The sequence below is a fragment of the Cervus elaphus genome, chromosome 15 (genome assembly GCF_910594005.1).
Source record: "Cervus elaphus chromosome 15, mCerEla1.1, whole genome shotgun sequence".
Classification (NCBI taxonomy): Eukaryota; Metazoa; Chordata; class Mammalia; order Artiodactyla; family Cervidae; genus Cervus; species Cervus elaphus.
The window spans coordinates 28973467-28998070 of record NC_057829.1 but is presented as its reverse complement, the minus strand read 5'-3'; the positions used below and the strand labels follow the sequence as shown (position 1 = coordinate 28998070).

Sequence of the window (24604 nt, the reverse complement as noted above, 5' to 3'; positions counted from 1 at the left end):
GAATGATTAGAAAGCAGGTGGGATAAACATTCAAGAAGTTGGAAGATAGAGGAAAGAAGTGGGAAAGTAGTAGCTAGAAATTAGAGATTTTCTTTTTAAGATGGAAAAGTGTTTAGAATGTCCTCAGGTTTAGGAAAAGGAATCAGTAGATTGGGAGAAGTTGAAAGTTGAGGGGAAAGAGGGGACAATCAATGGCAAACTTGGGATATACAAGTGGAAAAGGATCAAGAATTTAGATGTAAGGATTAGCCTCGAAACAGAGAAGGATGTGATACCTCTTCCTCTGAGGTTGAAAGGAAAGACGTACAATGGATGCAGGAATAAACAGTTTAAGGGCTTCCCTTCTTAACCACTGGTGGTTAAGTGGTTAAGAATATGCCTTGCAATGCAAGGGATGCCGGTTTGATCCCTGGTCTGGGCAGATTCCACGTGCTGTGGACCAGCTAAGCCTGTGCACCACAGCTGTTGAGCCCCGCGCTGCAGCTCCTGAAGGCCCGTGTGCTAGAGCCTGTGCTCCGCAACAAGGGAAGCCACCGATGCGAAGCTCACACACCGCAGTGAAGAGTAGCCCCCGCTCTCTACAACTAGAGAAAGCCCACATGCACCAACAAAGACCCACCACAGCCAAAAAATTAAGTAAATCTTAGAAAAAAGAGAAACAGTTTGGTTGTGGGATTCAAAAGTTGAAGGATTTTTTTTTTTTTTTGCCTAATAATTTCTATTTCCTCTGTGAAGTAACATCTTTACTGAAAGTGAAGGGAGTAAGTGTTGAATGTAAAGTTTGAAGAGAAGAAAATTTAGGTACTGCCTAGCATAATGGTAAATGTTGTGGAACAAGGACAAATACATAGATTGTTGAGAGTATTAAAGTCTTCAGCTGAGACCGTATGCAGTTTTCTTCAGGCTCAATTAGCAGCTTCTGCCTAAGAAGGAAGAAGTCAGATTGTAGGATTCTTTTGATTTGGGAGTTTTCTGCGCAAGTGCAGGAAAAGGACAAGGATGCCCAGGACTTGAGTGTGCTGGTGAGAGAGCAGTATGAGTAGATAACCATGAGGTCCAGGCTGATCCATTGGGAAATTATAGGCGTATTGGAAGTCAGCAGTTTTAAGGGGACTAAATGACAAGAAGACCGAAGGCTTGTAATGTGGGTATGGGGAGTGGAATTAGAGGTAAAATATTTCTGGTTTGGGCATAGGAGCATGTTCCTATAGGGGTTTGGAGCTCAGAAAGAACAGAGTACAGAGGCATTAACAATGATCAGAAGCTCTCTTTGGCCCATCTCAAACTTAGCTTCATTCTTCACATTCCTTAGTAACTCTCCTTGTTAAAGTCAGTGATATAAGTTTTATTTCTAGTTAAGAAATCAGGGAAGGGGTCTTCCCTGTCCCTAGCCTCTGGCCCAAGAGATTGCTTATTATACCAGACCTCCTTTCCTATCTGGGCATAAAGGGTATGTTATTTTTCCTTCTACCTTTCTGGCTATGTCTAAAATGTCTCCTTGGTAGAATCTGTCTATATATCCCACTGAAAATATAGATGTAGCTGCCAAATATTTGTTTTCTCGATGTTTGAAAATTCTAGCTAGTTCTTGCCAACCTTTTCATGTCATGACACCTGAAAAATGATAATATTTTTGTATACTAGAGAAAAGGAAAGAAGCCATTTGGGGTTAGAAGTGACTTAGGGATGCTGACTGCCTAGCCTTGAGGAGAGCAGTTCTGCTGTAAATAATTTTTACTCACTTCCGTGAGCTCAGACTGTTGGTGTTCAGATACCTGAGATTCTATTTCACCCTTGATATTTATCTGTTGGTTCACACTGACTCTGTTACTGTACTGGCAAGACTGTGAGAAACCTCAGTAGCCTTTTAGACATCTTAACTAGAGTCTCATATCTGGTTTATTCTTATAAAACTTGTCTGCTTATAATTGCTTCGTTTTGTCTGCCTGTCATCTTGATGCTGACAAGAGCATGCCAGACGATGTCCAAGGCACCCCTCCAACCATTTATACTAGCAGTGAACAGCTTCGACTCTTTGCATTTGAAGCAGAAGTCAATGAGAACTATGAAATGGCAACAGTGTACTATGAAGAGGTAATTAAACATCTTTCTGGTGGTTGTTGCTACTGCTAATTGTTTAATATGGGTATAATAAATAGTAGTGTTTGATTGTTTAAAATCCAACCTTGTTGGTGAAAAGACAGACACATAGATCAATAAAACAGAGTCCAAAAATAGGTCCACAGAAACAGAGCCATTATATTTTGGACAAAGTTGTTTACAAATTAAAAAATTCAATGCGGAAAAGATAGGCTTTTCAAAAAATTGTGTTAGAACAGTTAGTTATCCATATGCAGAAAATGAACCTCGAGAGGCAGAAATAAAGATGGCAGAGTAAGAGGACATGGAGGTCACCTCCCTGCCTTAAGCACATTAAAAATACATCTACATATGGAACAATTCTCACTGGAAACTGACAGAAGGACTCATGTACAACCAAGGCTGTAAGAAAGATACACACATAATTTAGTTGAAAGGGAAGAAAAGTGATCTGGTTGGGACCTGTGTCCCTAGGAGGGGCCACAGAGGAACAGGGAGGGTGCACTGGTATATATTCACACTGAGGAGTAAGTGGGTCAAGCCACAGACTGGGTGTCCCAGTCCTGGATTACTGTGTAGAGAAGACAAGGCCCCTTTGCTGGTTGGAGGACTGACTGCTGGGACAGATAGAAAGGCTGGAGAAGCCTGGACTCCATTTATGAGGAATGCAAGTGTCCTGGCTTGCCCCTGAGGCAGGGCAGAGAGAGATCTGCCCTACAGGCTGGCACATTTCCCCTGGTCGCCCCACCATGCACCTGGGCCCAAGCCAAGCCAATGCTCCAGCCCCACTCAGACCACACCCCAGCACAGCACTGGATCTGGGGGGGCACAACCAGGGAAAAAAATTCCAACCTGGGTGGCATCTGAGAAGAGCCAGAGGTGGCTACATAAGCAGCCATAGTTATAGCTATATGCACATGGGCCCACCTTGCTTCAGCACACCCTGCCTCTGGCGCAAGTGTTCCAGTGTGGAGAGAGGGAAAAACACGCACTTAATGGGAACATAGTCAGCTGGAGGAAGATTGTCACATCTGGTTGTGAAACTGTTGCCCTGTGTTTCCTTCTGAGAATTTTATAGTTTAAGGTATTACATTTAGGTCTTTGATCCATTTGAATTATTTTTTGTATATGGTGTTAGGTAAGGGTTCAACTTCATTCTCTGCATGTGGATATTCAGTTTTCCTAGCATAGTTTGCTTAAGAGGTTGTCCTTTCCCTACCGAGTGGTCTTGACACCTTTGTCAAAAGTCATTTGACCATATATGTTAGGATTTATTTCTGGGCTCTCTGTCCTATTCCCTTGGTTTATATGTCTGTCTTTATACCAGTACCAGACTGATTACTGTAACTTTGTTAAGTTCTGAAATCAGGATGTGTGAGTTTTCTAGCTTTGTTCTTTTTAAAGATTGTTTTGGATATTCAGGATCCTTAAGATTCCATATAAATTTTCGAATGGGCTTTTATGTTTCTGCAAAAAAAATATCATTGGGATTTTGATAGACATTACATTGAATCTATATATTGCTTTTCACAGTATTAAGTCTTATAATCTAATCTGTGAACATGCAATGTGTTTCCATTTGTTTGTCTCTCTTCTTTAATTTCTTTCAGCAATGTTTTATAGTTTTCACTCATTATAAGTTGCTTTTATTATTACATATTTGTGGATAAGCTGATATTTGCCTCCTCAAGACTGTGACAGAAGTGATTATATATAAATCTTTAAAATGAAACATAAAATGAATCTTTTGGTTCCCAAGTAATTGGATGAGCGTATGGTGACCAGAACACTGATACTAGGAAGCAATGAATTGAGGATTCATTTTTTTTTGAGGATTTATTTTTTACATTATTTCAACAAATATTTATTGACCACATAATATAAGCCAGACAAGTGACTGTTCTGGGCATTCAGAATTTAGTGGTAAGCAAAAAAGAAGTCATATTTGTAATTTCATAGAGCTTACAGTATTTTTGGAGTACTTGCTATGTGATGTTATGTGCATGAAGGATGTAACATACTGTCACAGTAACTTTGGTCCTCCTAATGTTTCATGTGGCAGAGGTTAGTTCGTGAGCCCCAGAACCTGGAGCACTGGCTGGACTATGGTGCCTTCTGCCTCCTAACTGAAGACAATATCAAAGCACAGGAGTGTTTTCGAAAAGCCCTTTCCCTGAACCAGAATAATATCCAGAGGTATGGTTGGAAGGGAGATGGGGATGAGTAGGAGCAGATGAGCTTCTGTACGAATTTGCCTTGGTCCCTGTGACATGGGGCCATGTTGTCAATCATGTTGGTGGTCTCTCCTCAGCCTGCTGCTGTGTGGTGTCCTGGCTGTCCTGATGGAGCACTATGAGCAGGCGGAAGTTTTCTTTGAGGATGCTACTTGCTTGGAACCAACCAATGTTGTAGCCTGGACTTTACTTGGTTTGATATTTTCCTATGATACGAATGTATCTTCTTTCATTAGAAGATTTTTCCTTTCTCTTTCCATTCTTTAATGGCTCATCATGTAATTCTTAAACTTTGGTAGAAGTGTGGGAAATTTAAATGAACTGTTGTCATTCTTCAGTATTTGATAGTGGGAAATTAGTCGCATTTGTTTCAACGTCTTTTTTTTTTTTTCAGGCTTGTACTATGAAATTCAAAATAATGATATTCGAATGGAAATGGCATTTCATGAAGCCTCCAAACAGCTTCAGGCACGAGTTCTTCAGGCACAGGTCACGAAGCAGAAGAGCACTGGTACTGTAGAGTATGCTGAAGAAGGAGGGAAAGCAGAATCCAGCTTAGGTCCTTGGGGAATCACCAGTGGTTCTTCTACAGCAGCCCTCAAAGTGGAAGCCCCAACAGGTAGGACCGGGGAGATGATGTGTGGCTATTGGAAAAATGATTGGCCTCATGAGTAGGACCTGGCACGTAGTAGGTACTCAGTAAATAGTTGTTAAATGAATGAGAAAGTGGAGTTTCGAGTTGTTCCAGGGCTACCAGGCAACAGTCCTTCTAAACATTTCCTCATTCATGTGACTGAAAGTCGGAAATTTCTACTGTTGTTGCTTGTCAATTTTTTTTTTTTTTGCTTGTCAATTTTTTGAGACTTAAAATTTTTTGAGAATTTAACATCTCTATGTATCCCTAAAAGGGGTATCATTTTAGCAGAGTAAGTTTCATTCTTTTCCCCCTCACTCTCTTCTCCAGGATCTAAAGTCTCAGTCTTGTGATTGTAAAATTTTAAAATTTATTTATACACTTTTTTTTCCTCTTCTTCATTGACATTCTCCTTTCCTCCACTTTAGGAAATCATTCTAATATGCTTAAGTTGTGTGTTTTCATGTGTTTCTTGCATATGTTATTTTGTTTGTAAGTTATTACACTTATTAGCACAAAATTGTTATTTTGTGTACATATATTTTCAACAGTTTAGGGTATAATGGATATTTCATAAACTGCACATATTTAATGTGTACAATTTGATAAATTTTGACATATGAACACATTCATGGAAACATCACCACAGTCAATATAATGAACATATCTGAAAACTCCAAAACTTTCTTTGTGCCCATTTGTAATCTCTTTCTCCCATCCAAGTACTCACCAGGCCCGACCCTGCTTAGCTTCCGAGATCAGACAAGATCTGGCATATTCAGGGTGGTATGGCTGTAGACTGTAATCTCTTTCTCTTGCCCCTGTTTCCATATAACCACCAATCAGCTTTCTATTACTATAGATGAGTTTGCATATTTTAGAATTTTATTTATTTATTTATGGCTGCCCTGGGTCTTCATTAATGTGTGCGGGCTTTCTCTTATTACAGCGAGTGGGGACAACTACTCTTTGCTGTGGTGTGTGGGCTTCTCATTGTGGTGGCCTCTCTTGTTGTGGAGTAAGGGCTCTAGGGGTATGGGCTTAGTAGTTGTGGCTCACAGGCCCAGCTGCTTCACAGCATGTGGGATATTCCCAGACCAGGCTCCAACCTGTGTCCTCTGCATTGGCAGCCAGATTCTTAACCACTGGGGAAGTCCCAATTTTAGAATTAAGTAGAATTACACAGTATATACTCTTTTTTGTCTGACTTTTTCCGCTTCAGTAGGTCAGTCAGCTCAATCACTCAGTCATGTCTTTGCGACTCTTTGCGACCCCATGGCCTTTCTTATCTCTCCTTGCTATTCTTTGGAACTCTGCATTCAAATAGGTATATCTTTCCTTTTCTCCTTTGCTTTTGTCTTCTCTTTTTCCCTCAGCTATTTGTAAGGCCTCCTCAGACAGCCATTTTGCTTTTTTGCATTTCTTTTTCTTCGGGATGGCCTTGCTCCCTGTCTCCTGTACAGTGTCACAAACCTCTGTCCATAGTTCATCAGGCACTCTCTCAGATCTAGTTCCTTAAATCTGTTTCTCACTTCCACTGTATAATTGTTAGGGATTTGATTTAGGTCATACCTGAATGGTCTTGTGGTTTTCTCTACTTTCTCCAATTTAAGTCTGAATTTGGCAATAAGGAATTCATGATCTGAGCCACAGTCAGCTCCCGGTCTTGTTTTTGCTGACTGTATGGAACTTCTCCATCTTTGGCTGCAAAGAATATAATCAATCTGATTTCACTATTGACCATCTGGTGATGTCCATGTGTAGAGTCTTCTCTTGTGTTGTTGGAAGAGGGTGTCTGAGATGACCAGTGCGTTCTCTTGGTAGAAGAACTCTATTAGCCTTTGCCTTGCTTCATTCTGTACTCCAGGGCTGAATTTGCCTGTTACTCCAGGTGTTTCTTGACTTCCTACTCTTGCATTCCAGTCCCCTACAATGAAAAGGACATCTTTTTTGGGTGTTAATTCTAGAAGGTCTTATAGGTCTTCATGGAACCATACAACTTATGCTTCTTCGGCATTACTGGTCGGGGCATAGACTTGAATTACCGTGATATTGAATAGTTTGCCTTGGAAACGAACAGAGATCATTGTGTCGTTTTTGAGACTGCATCCAAGTACTGCATTTTGGACTCTTGTTGACTATGATGGCTACTCCATTTCTTCTAAGGGATTCTTGCCCACAGTAGTCAATTTAATGGTCATCTGAGTTAAATTCACCCATTCCAGTCCATTTTAGTTCACTGATTCATAAAATGTCGATGTTCTTTCTTGCCATCTCCGGTTTGATCACTTCCAATTTGCCTTGATTCATGGACCTAACATTCCAGGTTCCTGTGCGATATTGTTCTTTACAGCATCGGACCTTGCTTTCATCACCAGTCACATCCACAACTTGGTGTTGTTTTTGCTTTGGCTCCATCTCTTTATTCTTTCTGGAGTTATTTCTCCACTGATCTCCAGTAGCATATTGGGCACCTATCGACCTGGGGAGTTCATCTTTCAGTGTCCTATCTTTTTGCCTTTTCATACTGTTCATGGGGCTCTCAAGGCGGGAATACTGAAGTGGTTTGCCATTCCCTTCTCCAGTGGACCACATTTTGTCAGAACTCTCCACCATGACCCATCCATCTTGGGTGGCCCTACACAGCATGGCTCATACTTTCATTGAGTTAGACAAGGCTGTGGTCCATATGATTAGATTGGTTAGTTTTCTGTAAGGGTGGTTTTCAGTCTGTCTTCCCTCTAATGGAGAAGGATAAGAGGCTTATGAAAGCTTCCTGATGGGATAGATTTACTGAGGGGGATACTGGGTCTTGTTCTGATGGGCAGGGCCATGCTCAGTAAATCTTTAATCCAATTTTAATTATTTTGAGACTCAAGCATGTTGTTGCCCATATCAGTAGTTCATCCTTTTTATTGCTGAATAATATCCTGATGTATGGAGATACCACACTGTATTTATTTAATTACCAGTTGATATATATTTGGGCTGTTTCTAGTTTGGGACTGTTAAAGTTGTTGTGGATATTGTGTACAAGTTTTTGTATAGACATGGACTTTCTTTCTTTTGGATAAATACTTGTTATCTTTTAGTCGCAAAGTTGTGTCTGACTCTTTGCAACCCCATGGAATGCAGCATGCCAGGCTTCCTTGTCCTTCACCATCTCCCAGAATTTGCTCAGACTCATGTCCATTGAGTCAGTGATGCCATCCAACCATCTCATCCTCTGTCGCCCCTGATACTAGGAAAGATTGAGGGCAGGAGGAGAAAGAGGATGACATGGATAAATACTTAGAAGTTGAATAGCTGGGACTATTCAACTTAGAAGTCGAATATCTGGGTTATCTAGCCATATGTTTTTTATTTTATAATATTTGAGAATTTTTCCAGATATATTTGTTTCTTATTTCTAATTTAACTTAATAATGGTTAGAAAATGTACTTTACGTGATTTGAGTCCTTTTAAATTTATTTTGACTTGTTTTATGGTCTAGTGTTTAATCTGACTTGATCCATATACACTTGAAAAGAGTGTGTATTCTGCTGTTGTTGAGTGGAGTGTTCTGTACAAGTGAGTTTAATTAGTTGATTGTGTTGTTCAGCTCTCAGCAAATGCTTTGTGGTTTTGTGCCTCTGAAGTTTTGTTTAAATAGTTCTTCCTACCTCAAGTCACATTTTCTTTGATTAACTTTATAATATTAGTTTTACATTTACACGTTTAATCTATCCAGATTCCATCTTTGAGTGTGATACTAGGTGGGAACTAGTTTCATTTTTCTCCATGTAGAGAGATAATTTTCTCAAAACCATCTGTTAAACAATCATCTTTTATCATTTGATTTAAAGTGTATATGTCTCCGAGCTCTATGTTCTGTCTCATATGTCTGATCTTAAAACAACATCACACTCTTTATTGCTGTGGTGTTATACTATGCCTTGGTTTCTGGTATATGAGGTTTTCCCGTTTACTTGCCTTTTGTATACCTGACTTACCTGTTCATGAATCTTTATTCACCTATATGACTTTTATAGTGAGTTTATCAAGTATGTTAAAAATCCAGTTGGACATTTTATTTCGACTGTATTGAATTTATAGATTAATTTAGGGGTAATAGACATCTGTGCTTCTGTGCTTGCTCCCTCAGTCATGTCCAGCTCTTTGAGACCCCATGGACTGTAGCCCTCTAGGTTCTTGCCTGGAAAATCTGGGAATTCTCCAGGCAAGAATACTAGAGAGGGGTTGCCACGCCCTCCTCCAGGGGATCTTCCCAACCCAGGAATCAAACCCAGGTCTCAAGCATTGCAGGCAGATTCTTTACCATCTAAGCCAACAGGGGACCTCAGTAGACATCTGCATATTATTAACCATTCTATCCAAGTGTGTGGAGAATCTCTCCATTTACTCAGGTCATCTTCTGGGTTCTTTATTAAAATTTTTACCATTTTCTTCCCAGTGGGGCCCTGTTTAAGTAATTCATAGTTGTTTTATTGATTCCATTGCTATCATAATAGTATATTATTTTAATTATGTTTTCTAGTTGGTTATTGCTGGTATTTTTTAATGTATGCTATTGACTTTCTACATTTTAGATTTTAGTGTATACTATTGTTTTTTAGATTTGACTTGTATATCGATAATCTAATTTGACTCATTTTTTTAAAATAAGGGAGCTCAGTTTGTTTGTTTACTTTCAGCTGTGCTGGGTCTTCGTTACTATACGGGCTTTTCTCTAGTTGCTGAGAGTGAGGGCCACTCTCTAGTTGAGGGGTGCAGAGTTCTCGTCACAGTGGCTTCTTTTATTGCAGAGCACAGGTCCTGGGGCGTGCAGGCTTCAGTCGTTGTGGCACTCGGGCTCTGGAGCACAGCTCTTAGTAGCTGTGGCGCGCAGGCTTAGCTGCTCCGTGGCATGTGGGATCCTCCTGGACCAGAGATCGAGCCTGTGTCTCCTGCACTGGCAGGGGGATTCTCCACCACTGAGCCGCCAGGGAAGCCCGTCATTTGACTCCTATTGATTCAAATAGATGATTACTTATATTGTTTTTTCCAGAATATGATTATTATATCATCTGCCAATAATGATAGTGTTACCTTTTCTTCCCAATTCTCATACTGCTTACCTCTTTTTATTATTGACAGTAATATGTTGTATATTAGTTGTAGGGTTCAGCCTTGTCTTCTTTCCCTAAGGGGAATGAGTTTAATGTTTGTCTATTAAATTTAAAGTATGGTTTAAGATTTTTCTTAAAAAAAAAAACCAACCTTTACAGAATTAAGAAAAGTGTCTTCTGTTCTTAATTTCCAAAGAGTTTTTTTTCATTAATAACTGTTGATCTTTATCAGATTCTTTTTCTGCATCAATTAAAAAAAATATTTTCTCCTTTTATCTATTAGTATAGTGAACAACATTGATAGATTTCTTTTATATTGAACAATCCTTATAATAACTGAATAAATACTGCTTGATCATAATGTATTAATTTTTAATATACCTTTTGATTTGAATAGCTAACTCTTTATTTTGGATCTTTGCATCTGTGTTCATAAATGAAAGCCTATAATTTTTTTGGTCTAGTTTTATAATCCAGATTATTAGGTACCTTTTGTTCTTTTGCTTTTAGTCTTTAATGTATTTGTATTCCATATTTATTAGTGTTATTCATGGCATTTTCTACTTTTTTTTTGCATTTTCTACCTTTTAGAGTTCATCAATTTCATCTAGGTTTAAAAAATTCATTAGAGGTACATGTTTTTTCATATTAATATATTATTTTTATACAGACTTTTTTTTTAGAGCAGCTTAAGTTTCTAAAGTTATGTCTTATTCTTTTATTGATAACATTCATCTGTCTCTTCATTTTTCCCAATTCTCTGTTTATTTCTGTGTGTTAGATAGGTCGGTTGGCTATATTTCCCAGTCTTGAAGAAGTGCCTTACATAGGAGATGTCCAATGGGGTCCAGCAGGGCACTCTTCTCTGGTCACCAGAGGTATACACTCTAGAAGTATCCCTCTTCTCTTGTGGCAAGGTGAACTTTATGGGCATGCTGGTAAGCAGGACTGGCCCCTGGCCCAGTTGTCTGTGAAGCTGTGCCTCATGTGGTGACTGAGGGCCCACTGGGTGGCACAGTATCTTCCTGTGTGGTTGGTTGTGCATTCCCGAGGGACTCAAGGCTGGTGCCAGTCCACTGGTAAGCAAGTCCACGTCCCCACACAGTTGCTCGTGAGCTCCAGGGGAGCTCATGGCTTGTGCCAACCCACTGGTGAGTGGGGTCGATTCCCAGTGGTACTAGGCCAGAGGGAAGATTCTAAAATGGCATTTGCTAGTACCAATGTTATTATGGTAGAATGCTTCAAAAATGGCTGTTTCACCAGTGTCTGCATCCCTAGAGGGAGTACCAGTTGGCTTCTGCCACCCCAAAAGGTTCTCCAAGATCAGCAAGTGGGTCTGACCTGGGCTTCTTTCAAATTACTGCCTCTGCGCTGAGACTTGCAGCATGTGAGATTTTGTGGACGTCCTTTGAGTGGAGTATCTATTTCCTATAGTCCTTTGGCTCCCCTTATCCTAGGCCCCACTGGTTTTCAAAGCCAGGTGTTCTGGGGGCTTGTCTTCCTGATGCAGAATCCCTAGGTTGAGGAGCCTGATTCAGGGCTCAAACCCCTTGCTCCTCGGGGAGGACCTCTATGATGGTGATATTCCTCTTTGTGGGTCACCAAGCTGAGAGTGTAGATCCTGACTATACCGTGTCCCCATCCCTCCTACCATCTCATTGTGGTTCCTTTTTTAAGTCTTTAGTGTGGAAAACATTTTCTTCTAGTCTCTCTCATTTTCATAGATAAAGACAGCTGTTCTATAACTGGTTGTGAATCTGATGCATCCATGGGAGGCGGTGAGTTCAGGGTCCTCCTACTCTATTTTGGCCACCTCCAGTTTCTTTTTTTTTCCATTAAGATCATGTCTCGATGATCAGTCTGCATAATTAACCAGTCTCTTTTTCCTGAAATGCATATTGGATTACCTCCATCTCCAATAGTTTGGGTTTCCTTCTCTTTCTTGTTCTGCCTACAACGCGGGAGACCCGGGTTCAATCCCTGGATCGGGAAGATCCCCTGGAGAAGGAAATAGCAACCCACTCTAGTACTCTTGCCTGGAAAATCCGATGGATGAAGGAGCCTGATAGGCTACAGTCCATGGGGTCGCAAAGAGTCGGACACGACTTAGCGACTTCACTTCACTTTTCTTTCTTGTTACACCCATTAGGTGTAATCATTTCCCAGTAATACTGTCTTACTTTCTAAGAGCTCACCTACCCTCACAGTTTCTATTTCACTTCTCGTAACTCTCAGATGTCTGTCTTTAATGCTGACGCCCCTCCAGAGTCCAGCAGTGGATTTTTCCACTAGTTAACTCATCTCCTCATATCTCAAACTGACTGCATTGTTATATTAGGCACCCAAGCTCATGATCTCAGAGTCAGTCCTGCTGCTTCTTGCTTGCTTACTTGACCTTCTCTGTATCCTTATATCAAGTTGATTTCCCAGACCAGTTGATTCTCTTTCTAAATGCTCCCTACACCATTCCTTTATATTTACACTGCTATCCATTACCAACATCCAGAGTGTTATAACAGCCTTATTACGGACTTCTTCATCAACATTTTTTTCTCCTTGCTGCATAGTGCTGCTAGAGTAATCTTCATAAGATACCACTTTAATCCTCTGATTTTTCTGCTAAAACTCTTCATTGTAACCCTCTTCTTTTTCTTATAGAAGAAAACTCCTAGCATTCAAATATCAATACAGTCTAGCCCCTAACCTCCCTTTCCTTAATTTTTGCTATGCAATCCTCAGTACTCATTAAAATAATTAGCTTGCTGCTCCCAAGCTTTAGCCCCTACCTCTTTACCTATCCAGCTTTTACCTATTTTTCAAAGCCATATCTTTTTCTCTAGCTGAGAGTGACCTCTTCTGAGTCAGAGCCAGTTGGCATTGATCATCTCCTAACTGGCATTGCTTTTTATTTTTATTCCTAAAACATGTATTTATATGAGAGGCACCATGGTATGTTTAAGAGCTTCAGCAAATTAACTTTTCTGTGGTTCACTTTGTTTAATGGAACATAATAAACATATCTCATAGTGTTGTGAAAAATAAATAAAACTATGCATTACAGTCCTTATGTTCAAATACAGTCATGTTCAAATAGAGCTTCTTTATATGATGATGATGATGGTGATGATTCTTGAATAATGAGATAAAATAGAATTCTTGTCCTTAAGGAGTTTTAATATTTTCTAAAACTATGTTAATATTCTCCTTTGGATTCTTGAGATTCTAGGTTTAGCATATAGCTTTTGCAGTAGGTATTTGTTTGACATTATCAGGACGTGGGCTTACAGCAGGTTTGGACTAGGGAGTCACAGTGACAGGGTGCTGTCAGTGCAGCTTGTACTCTTTAAATTAATCAGAAATATAAAAGTCTGCAAAACAAGTCTTTCCATGAAATATTTAGGGGATTTGTATGCTTTGGAAGTTACTTGTATTTTATCTGCTTTTATAATAAACTTTTTTCACTGTATTTGTCTTCCATTTTTTAAATTATGAAAATATGATAACACGTTTATAGGAAACTTGAAAATGCAGAACAGAGTTACATGTAGTTCCACTATATATTACAATTATTTTTTAAAGTAGGTAAATTAAGAGTTTTAGTTGGAGTTTCAGTATCAAGCTCTCAAAAATTAACAGAATGAATATACAGAGAAATGGAAGGATATACTAGACCTGGAAAGCACTATAAACCAGTTCAACATAATTAAGATTTACACAATTTTCATATAACAATAGGATACAAATTCTATTCAAGTTCCCATAGACTATAAACTATGAAGACATTGGAACATATCCAGGAACATAAGACCAAGTGCAAAAATTCCATGGCCTCAAATCATGCACTGTTCTCTTTTCACTGTGGTATTATGTTAGAGATCAATATCAAAATATATTTGAAAATAACCCACATATTTTCAAGTGTAATATGACATTTACCAAGAGAGATATTTGACTTAGCTATTTATTGAGAGCCTCAACAAAATTAGAAGACTGAAAAAACACAGCGGGTGGTTGCAGAGAAGAAAGTGTTTGAATGAGAAATTAACATCAAAGATACTTTAAAAATCTCATTTTTGGGAAGTTAAATGTCAACAATATTTGTAATAGAATAAAAATGAAAAGAGAATTTGTTGTACACTGAAGCTGTTCAATGTAATTAAATACAATGTGGAGTCTTGAATGAAGTATGAAAACAAATAATGGACACTAGCAAAGATTTTGTGAAATTTGAACAAAATCTTACTTTAATTAATAATGCTGTATCACGTGTTAATTTCCTGTCGTCGTTTTTTTTTACAACATAGTATTTCTTTATATTCTCAGAATTGGATTAGAAGTTTCAAGCCTTGTTCAAATTTTTTCCTATAATAAACATTTAAATACTAATAACAATTTAGGAAGGTGTTTTTTTTCTCATTAAAATATAATCTTTTTAGGACTAGGAGCTCCATTATCCATTCTAGATGAATTTCTTGATGAATCCTCTCAACTGCAATCTGATTCACATGAACCCATTTTGTCTGTACAATCTCAGGATCCAGCTGCCAGCCAAAAAGCATCCAACATATTTATCAAGGAGACAGCATCAAAAAAAGGTAACTAGAATAAAGATTTCTGCTTGAAAGAAGGGCATAAACAAACTAGAGAATGATAAAGACTCTTATGATGACCAAAATGGCAGTCTTGTTTGAAGTTGATTGGTTTATCTGTTATGTCTAAATTCCTTCATATGAGGCTAGTCTCTGAAATCTAATCTCAGTAGTGCAACTCTTTCACTTTTAGCTCAGAGAAATAGCCAACAGATCTACGACTTTCTAACAGTGAATTTTCATGTTTGGAATATCTAAAGGTTCAAAGTATCTACAGATCTCTTTCACATTCAGGAAGATCTGAATACTTTTCTTTGGCTGGGGAGGGGATGGGTGCATGCTGTCCAACATGTAGGATCTTAGTTCCCTGACAAGGGATTGAAGTGCTTCCTGCAGTGAAAGGGTGGAGTCCCAACCACTGGACTGCCCAGTGGAAATCCTAGGAAGACCTGAATTAAAAAAAAAAAAAAAAAAAAAACAACTTTCATTTCATTCAACTTGTATTTGGAACCACCAGTAGACTAACCTTGAGAACCTATGAGATCTCTTTGGGGGCCATTGTTGTAGAATAATCTATTGCTTTCAAGATTATACTTTCTCTCTTATAATTGAGTAGAATACTCTCCCTTCTATGTGTCTGAGCTTCTAAATCTTTTCTTTATATCTAATTGTCTGTTATTTTAATATCATATTTTCAGAAGCACTAAAATCTCAAGAGTCATCAACTTATCTGCATTCCACCCCTTATAGCGTTTCCCAAACTCCTACCACCATTTTCATGGAGACCATACGCTTCTTGATGAAGGTCAATGCTGTGCAGGTGAGAATATTTGGAATAGGGCAAGTAGAGGGAAAGATTGTAATGAGCTACTTATTCTGTTATAGTGGTGTCTTTGCAAGTTTAAATGTGTATAATGCAGAAATCAAACATGTTTCTAAGAGCACACCATAGGCCTAATAGGATAAACATCCAAATGTGAACTACTCTCTGCAGAAAGCATTAGCAGACCTCACTGCCAGTCTGCTTCCTATAGAATATCAGCAAAGCAAAGTCAGACTCTGAGTTGTGTGGCCTGATGTTACTTTAATATGGGAACTCATATTATGTGAGTGTTAGGGGTTCACAGGAGCCTAAGCACACCCTTCTTTCCTTCCAGATTCTGAACCAATTGAAACTATTACACAGTGCTATTGGGGGATAAAAATATTAATCTTTTAGTGATAAAACTGGGCTGGATATGTGATTGGTCCCAGATCTGACTTAGCCATGCAGTCATAGGTAGAACAGCTGGAGAGTTGCAATCTCCTCCCAGAGAAGAAGAGCATCCTGCAAGGTCTACCTACCACATAGGCAATGAGAAGCATATCCATGAAGCAAGCAGTAAGAGAGGGAGCGAGATGCAGGAGCCAAGAGAATTGGCCCTCAGTCTGTAGAGTGCATGCCCCACTTGAGGGTGGGCAAACTCAAGAGAGGGCAAGAATTACGAACTCAGGAAGAGTGGACCACATAAAACAGGAGCCTTTAACTTACTAACCATTCACAGTAGAGAAACATGCTGCCTGTCTCCCTAATTAAATGAATCACTTCCCGCCCCCTCCCCCCCCCATGTCCAAGAGCCTGAATGCAGGTAGAGGAAAGAGCTGCAGAGCCTCCCCTGTATTTTCCTAAGCAGGTATTAATGATAGTGGAAGTTTCTGTGTTACAGGCTGGGATGGGAACAGAGGGAGAAGAAGGGTTTCCTCTCTACTTAGCAAGTACACATGAGTTTGTCAAATTTGCAGGCCTTAAATCATATTAAAAACAAAGAATAAAAAAAAAAAAAAAAAAAAAAAAAAAACAAAGAATAGCCCAAAGTATAACTGGTGAATATAACAAATGTTTGAGAGTATGTCAGAAACAGACATTTATGTTTCTAAGATCCCAGGTCTAGAATTTTAGAAAGGGAAGTTTTGCCTCATTCTGAGTTTCCTTGTAAACACAAGTGCCTGAAAATTTACCTTATATTTTAATTTGGTGGTTGATGAAATGCCTATGTATGCTACACAGCAGGCTAAAACTCATCTAGTATGACCAGCAAGACCAGGATTGTATAGTTCTACAGATAATTAACTTGGAAATATTGCTACCTGAATAGCTCTTAATGGAACCATGATATGCTGAATGTTCGTAACTCACCTCTAACCTTTTGAAATTGATCATCATCTCATTCTATAATATATTCCTTATTATTTATTATCAGAGGCATAATCTTCAGCCATGAGAGCTGTGGAACTGACACAGTGCAGTCATTTACATGTTTCTTATCATCTGATTTTTCCTTGCAGTATGTACACAGAGTGCTTGCCCATGAGCTACTGTGCCCTCATGGAGGCCCCAGCTGTGAGTATTATTTGGTGCTGGCCCAGACACACCTTCTCAAGAAGGACTTTGCTAAAGCAGAGGAATACCTTCAACAAGCAGCCCAGATGGACTACCTGGTAATTGCTTTTGCTAGAGTGTCTTAAATTTAGTTTGGATAAGGGACAAGCAGGCCTTCTTAAAGGTGGTGATGCCATATGACAGGTAGACTTGTGATTACCAGAGGTGGGGGTCATCAGCTGTCAGTTAACTCATTTTATCTAATTTCCTTCCATTTGTTTTTCTTAATTAATCATGACTTTTACAAAGGCCAGAGAAAAGGTAAGGACAGCTCTTTAGCAGACAGTTTATCTACTTCAATTTTCCCGAACTTCTGCTTTCTTTGTGAACACCGTCATGGTTATGCTTGAATGTTTTTCTTAATATTTACCCAAAGGACAAAATGACTTTGAAGAATGAGAGGGCAGTCCTAGAACAGTATTTCCCAGTACAGCTGAATGGCCCTCTTTCTAATTTGCAAAAGAACTTGGAACTTCATTTAAATCAAAATGTTAAAAAAAATCATTAATATGCTTTTAAATACTATCTCATCCCATGTACTATTTGTTCTTCACTTTCTCAGAACCCTAATGTCTGGGGCGTGAAGGGTCATCTCTATTTTTTGAGTGGAAATCATGTGGAGGCCAAGGCATGCTATGAGCGAACCATTAGTTTTGTAGTGGATGCTTCTGAAATGCACTTTATCTTCCTGCGCCTGGGGCAAATATATCTGGAAGAGAAAGAGGTGAGGAATAGAGGATGGGGAATAACTGGTCATGGTCTGAGACCTGATTAACATTAACATCCTTCTTTGAGGACTAAAAATAGTAATATGATAATGATACTTTTACATCCAAAGGTAAAGTGACTTGCTCAACATCAGATAACCAATAATTAATAGAAATAGGATTCAAACCCAGGCAGTCTAATATTCGGTTCAGTTCAGTCGCTCAGTTGTGTCCGACTCTTTGTGACCCCATGGACTGCAGCACGCCAGGCCCCCGTGTCCATCACTAACTCCTGGAGCTTACTCCAACTCATGTCCATTGAGTCAGTGATACCATCCAACCATCTCATCCTCTGTCATCCCCTTCTCCTTCTGCCCTCAATCTTTCCCAGCATCAGGGTCTTTTCAAATGAGTCAGTTCTTTGCATCAGGTGGCCAGAGTATTGGAGTTTCAGCTTTAGCATCAGTCCTTCCAATGAATATTCTGCGAAAAAACATTTATAAAGGATACACTGCTTTGTAATAAAAACACTGTGAAAAAAAAGTACTGAGAAAAAACATTTACAAAGGATATACTGCTAAAGGACTGCTATCCAGAATATACAAAGAACTCTTAAAATTGAACAATGAGAAAATACACAACTCATTTAAGAAAAGGGCCAAAGACCTTAACAAGCAAAATACAGATGAAATACAAAAGAAAGAAGGGAACTACCTGATGGTCTAGTACTTAAGACTCCATGCTTCCACTGGAGGGGCTGCAGATTTTACCCCTGGTCAGGGAACTAAGATCCTGCATGCCACACAGTGTGGCCAAAAAATTTAATAAGAAAGAAGAAATACAGATGGAAAATAAACACATGAAAAGATGCTCCACATCATATATCATTAGGGAAATGCAAATTAAAACAGTAATGAAATATAACTACACACCAAAATCTGCCACACTGACATTGCCAAATGCTGCTAAGGATGTGGGAGCAACAGGAATTCTCTTTCATTGCTGGTGGGAATGCAAAATGATATAGCTACTTTGTAAGACAGTTTGGCAATTCCTAAAAAAATAAAAAATATTTTTACCCTATGATGCAGCAGTTATGCTCCTTGTATTTACATAAAGAAGTTGAAAACTCATCTCCATACCAAAACCTGCACATGGGTGTTTATAGTAGCTTTATTCATAATGGCCAAAACTTGGACTCAACCAAGATGTTTTTCAGTAGGTGAATGGATAAATAATCTGTGGTACAGCCAGATAATAGAATATTATGCAGTGCTAAAAAGCTATGAAGCTGTTAGGCTATAAAAAAACATAAAAGGAGCCTTAAATGCTTGTTATTTAGTGAAAAAATCAAATGTGCGAAAGCTGGGCGGAGCATGATACCAACTGTATGATATTCTGGAAGAGGTAAAACCATGGAGACAGTAAAGGTATCAGTGATTTCCAGGGACTGGAGGAAGGAGAGAGATGAATAGATGAAGCACAGAGGGTTTTAAGGACAGTGAAAATACTCTAATGATGGAAACATGTCACACGTTTGTCCAAACCCATAGAATGTACAACTCCAAGAGTGTACCCTGAGGAAAACTGTGGTCTTTACGTGATGATGATATGTCAGTGTAGGTTCATTAGTTGTAACAAACATAACACTTTGGTGGAGGATGTTGCTAATGGGAGAGCCTATGCATGTGTAGGGACTGGGGGTAATTGGAAAATCTCTGTAGTTTCAGTTTTGCTGTGAACATAAAACTTCTCTTAAAAAGTTGTCATAATATGAGTCCTTAATAATCCAAGGACTCATCTAACTTAGATTGGTGTGGAGTATTAATACAATTACAGAAGCCCCATGATTATTCTGGCAATGCGGTATTTAAAGCTTCTAGAAGAACAACAGCTTAGTGGTGCTTTCTTTCTACAGTACGAAAAGGCAAAGAAAACCTACTTGCAAGCCTGTAAGAGATCACCTTCGTGCCTTACCTGGCTAGGACTGGGAATCGCCTGTTACCGGGTAAGAGTTTGAGGCATTGAGACCAGCCTGTGCATAGAGCTGACCTTGGCTCCTTGGCCTTCCAGGCATCCATGGGGTTTGAATGATGGTGCGAAGGCTATCAGGGCAATCTTCTCTAATAAAAAGTTGCTCTTCAGTGCTGTTCAGTAGAAAACTGAAGTTCAATCTGAACTACAAAACTAAAATGTTCTTTAAAAATCCCACAAAAACTAAAGTGTGAAGCTATATAATAAAAAAAATTAATGTTATTTGGTACATAAGCTCATAATTTTATGATGTTATCTGTAAGAGAAAAGTGATATAGGATGTGAAGAATCTACTCAATTAAAGAAGCTAACTGATACTTGTTAAGCTCTGTGGCCCTTCTATATTCAGGTAAAGTTGCTACAGCTTCTGGTAGATCTTCTGTTCCTCTGCCACTGAAAACTCTTTAGTCACCCTTCCCTCCTTTCCTCTAGTCTTTGAAAGAGGCATGCATTCTCCTGTTCTTGTCTAACTCCTTCATGTGTGTTTGTGATCTTTCCCTCTCCTTTTCTCCTAATCCCTTACTTTATTAATATTTTCTTTCTTTTGATTTACATCGTTAAGGTTTTCTTCTCAATCAGCTCTTTCCATGTACTTTCCTCCTTCAACAACAATAACAACCTCCCTGGTTGTTAACCTTAAACAAAAGAGTGTTTACATGCCTTGATTCCTATCCCTCATTGCTGTTTTATTTTTTAAATCATAAAGGTAAAACATGATCATTATAGAAAATATGGATGATACACAATATGAAGAAAACATGAAAGTATTCTTAATCCCACCACTAATGATAACCAATGATGTTAACATTTGAATGCATTTTCCTCCAGTCTTTTTTTATACATATATGGTGCTAGTGGTAAAGAAACTGCCTGCTAGTGCAGGAGACATAAGAGACACAGGTTTGATCCCTGGGTTGGGAAGACCCCCTGGAGTAGGGCATGGCAACCCACTCCAATATTCTTGCGTGGAGAATCCAGTGGACAGAGGAGCCTGGCGGGCTATAGTCCATGGGGTCGCAAATGGTTGGACATGACTAAAGTGACTTAGCATGGAAGTAATTTTAATGTATAAGATTGTAAATAATATATTTGCTGCTTTGTAATCTTTTTTCTACTTGACAATATAGCATTGGTACTTTCTCATATCATCAAATAGTCTAAAACATGAATTTTGATAACTGTGTAGTATTCCCTGGTTTGGATGAATAAGTAAGATTACCATGTAATTTATCATATAAACCTGGACCCTTTTAAGAATGTAAAGGGCAATATTAATAATTACACTGGGACATAGCCAACTGGGACATGTGATCACTTATATAGAAGCCATATGCCCTCTGTTCCACCTTCCCAGAAAGGATGTAAAACAACTGTTGGTGTTGAAAACCAAACAGCACCTTCGAAAGTCAAGAAACCAACTATATAAACATTCTTAGACATAAATCTCTGTGCTTAATTCTGTTATTTCCTTAGGATGTATTCATAGAGAATGTAGAAAAATGTTAGTCTTTATACTGTCAACTCATGTTCTAGAAAGGCTATTTACTGATTTTTACTCTGCCAGGTATGAGAATCCATTTTACTGTTAACTTCATCAACAATGGGCATATCGTTTGCCAATTTTCTTGGCTGTGCCACACAGATTGTGGGATTTTTTTTTTTTTTAAATTGTAGGATCTTAATTTCCTGACCAGGGATTAAACCTGGGCCCTTAGCAGTGACAGCATGGAGTCCTAACCCCTGGACCACTGGGGAATCCCAATATGTATCTTAATTTACATTTTCATCACTAAAGAAGTTGAAATCATGTGATACAAGTATTTCTTTACTTGTGAATTATATGTTCATTTCCTAGGTTGCATTTACCCTTCACTTCCTTGCAATTAGATGTATAACCCTAACACTTGGCTGAAATTTCTCTGATGAGGACCACATATAACATCCTAATTGCCAAATGCAGTAGACTCTTAGATGAATTCTCTGTGACACTTAACCTGTTGACTGCTAACTTCTTGAAGCCCTCTCCTCCATTGACTTCCACAAGGGTGTCCTTCTCACCCTTTTTTGCTGACTCCTGGTCTTTTACCCACCATAATTGTTGTGTCCTCCTGGGTTCTATAGCCAGCTCTTCTGCTGTCACCATATTTCTTCTCACTAAGAAATAACATCTACCCCAGTGGTCTTAACTACTGCTTGTGCCCCAATCAATTCTAAAGTTTCAGTTCCTAACACTTTCATGTTCTGACCCTTATGTCAAACAGATCCATTTGGTGGTCCGCTAGACACTTCATAATGTACGTATCCAAAGTATAACCTAACTTATCTCTGGAGGATTCTCACATTCCTTAAGCCTGTATGTTCTCCTTTATTCCCTATCTTAGTGAATGGGACTAAATGAACTCTGTCAACCAAGCCAGAAACTTAAAAGCTATCCTAGTCTACTTCTATTTAGGCATCGAATAGCCTATTAATTTTGTCTCCTAAATGTCTCTTGAGTCTATTCTCTCCTCCTCATCCTACTTTTGCTGCTATAATTCAAGCTTTATCCCCCTTTACTTGCTAGGCTAGTCTCCTGTCCTCCCTCAATTCATCTGCTTCGTTGTTATCAAAGTGGTCTTTAAAATATGCAAATACCTATTATTTCCCTATTTAAACCCTTCAATATTACCCCTTGTTTCAGAATAATAATCAGATTTTTTTTGAATGATCTGGTCTCTCCCTAACTCTCTGTGTTATCACTTCCTTTGTTCTCTTTCTCTTTCTCACCTTATTTCTCTCTCTCCCACCCATCTCTTCTCCAGCCACACAGGTTTATTAAGAGTTTGCTGAGCATGCCATTCTCTCTGAAGCCTCCATGCTTCTGTATATGAAATTCCTCTTACCTGGAATGACTTGAAATATAGCTAACAAACTCTTATTTATTTGTCGAGATTGACTTCAGCAATGTTTCTTCTCTGAAGCCTTCCTTTACTCTCAGGAAGAATTATTCCTCTGTCCCTCCACTAGATTATACATACATACATACATATGTGGGCGTGTGTGTGCTTATTTTGTATCAGAACTCTTCATGTGTTTGAGTTTTCATTTTGTCTTAATATTTTATATATCTGTCACAAAAGGGCAAAAGGTTGTATTTTTTTTTCTTTTGTATTTGAGGGCAAAGGTTGTATTTTTTTCTTTTGTTCAAATTATCTAGCATATTGCCTGGCACAGAGTAAAGCCTTAGCAAGTATAGGTTGATTAAATAATTAATATCTCCAAGACATTTAAAGTGTGGGAAAATGTATGGGCATTTTTGAAAGGCCATTGTTCGTATTGTCTTGGGCCTAGAAACCCATTATCATCTTTTATAAAACAGGAAAATGAAGAGCAGTTTTACTAGGGAGAGAGAAGTATCTTATCGTTTCCTTAGGTGGCCTTTTGGAAGATTTTACAAAGCAAACTCACCATATTAGGGGCAACAATGATATCCATGTGCCCAGAGCTCAGGGAGCACCCTAGAATCTCTGAGTATTTTATAGATTGCTCCAGATTGTGCTGTCAATAACTAATGTTAGGGAAAGAGAAGCTTTCTGACCAATAGTATTTTGACAGACTAATAGGACTTTAATTTAAGAAAGAGATACATGATGTAAATGAAACAACTACAGATGTATCTGACATCCCATTGTGTACAGGGAAATCACTGAATGATGCACAAATGATAGTGAATACTTTTGGTTTTTCCAGCCCTGGCACCTGAAGCTCCATGGGGGCACGGAAGCCCTGATGGGCCTGCTGTAGAGAGAGGGAAGAAGAGGGGTATAAATTGAGAGCCCAGCAGACAGGGCTCCAGATTCCCCTACCTGATTATTTTTTTCAGTAGTATTTTTTTCTGCATGTTCCTTATTTACTTACTTACTTATTTTTGGCCGCATGTGGTCTTAGTTGCAGCACATGGAATCTTTGTTGTGGCATGTGGGATCTTTGCAGCACACGGGCTCTTCCTCGTGGAAGCACGCTTCTCTCTAGCTGTGATGAGAGGGCTCCATTGTCTCATGGTATGTGGGATCTTAGTCCCCCAGTGGGAATCGAACCCACATCCCCTGCACTGGAAGGTGGATTCTTAACCACTAGACCACCAGGGAAGTCCCCTACCTGACTTTTTAATCAACGCAGTTCTACTTTTAACTCATTCACATATTGGAACACCACCGCAAAAGATGTTGTTTGAACAATGATTTCTGTTGCTAAATTTTTTTTAAGTTGAAAATTATCAGTATGGGTCACACATACACCAGTACTATTTGGACATAGCATTTTCAGCCAAACAGATTCCGGCTGGCTTTAGTGGAAATTACTCTGACTTAACAAATTACGTATCTTCTTTTCCTGTCAAGCTGGAGGAGCTCACAGAGGCTGAGGATGCTCTCTCTGAAGCCAATGCTTTGAACAACTACAATGCTGAAGTGTGGGCATATCTGGCTCTGGTCTGCCTGAAAGTGAGTGTTTATTATCCTTACACAGTGTCCTTGGGCAGAGAGGTGAGGGACCAAGTGAAGAAAGGGATAGTGGGAAGGCCATCAATTCATGATAGTTGAGGTTTGATGAGCTTAGATTTGGTCATTATACTGATGATGAAGGAGGGGCCATGTCTGGGAAGCTTCTCCTTAGAATGTGCCTGAAAATTATATGCTTAGGTGTGTTTGTCTGGAAAGGAGATTCTAAAAATAGAAGTGAGGCACTTGGATTTGGTGGTCTCTGGTGACTTGTAAGGATGGACTGGAATTGACCACCAG

General features: G+C 39.0%; 1 protein-coding gene across 6 annotated transcripts in view; it reads left to right on the top strand.

Annotated features, from left to right (window-relative positions):
* CFAP70 (cilia and flagella associated protein 70) overlaps positions 1 to 24604 on the top strand; it is an 86466-nt gene that overhangs the window by 52220 nt on the left and 9642 nt on the right. For 4 of the 6 annotated variants that reach the window (XM_043926730.1, XM_043926727.1, XM_043926726.1 and 1 more), the window contains 10 exons: positions 1969 to 2094; positions 4163 to 4296; positions 4412 to 4527; positions 4729 to 4953; positions 14514 to 14672; positions 15365 to 15486; positions 16992 to 17144; positions 17648 to 17809; positions 19711 to 19800; positions 24206 to 24307. In XM_043926730.1, coding sequence (XP_043782665.1) covers positions 1969 to 2094; positions 4163 to 4296; positions 4412 to 4527; positions 4729 to 4953; positions 14514 to 14672; positions 15365 to 15486; positions 16992 to 17144; positions 17648 to 17809; positions 19711 to 19800; positions 24206 to 24307 — 1389 coding nt within the window. The remainder of the gene's footprint in view (positions 1 to 1968; positions 2095 to 4162; positions 4297 to 4411; positions 4528 to 4728; positions 4954 to 14513; positions 14673 to 15364; positions 15487 to 16991; positions 17145 to 17647; positions 17810 to 19710; positions 19801 to 24205; positions 24308 to 24604) is intronic. The other 2 variants (XM_043926729.1, XM_043926728.1) reach the window with 2 other exon arrangements.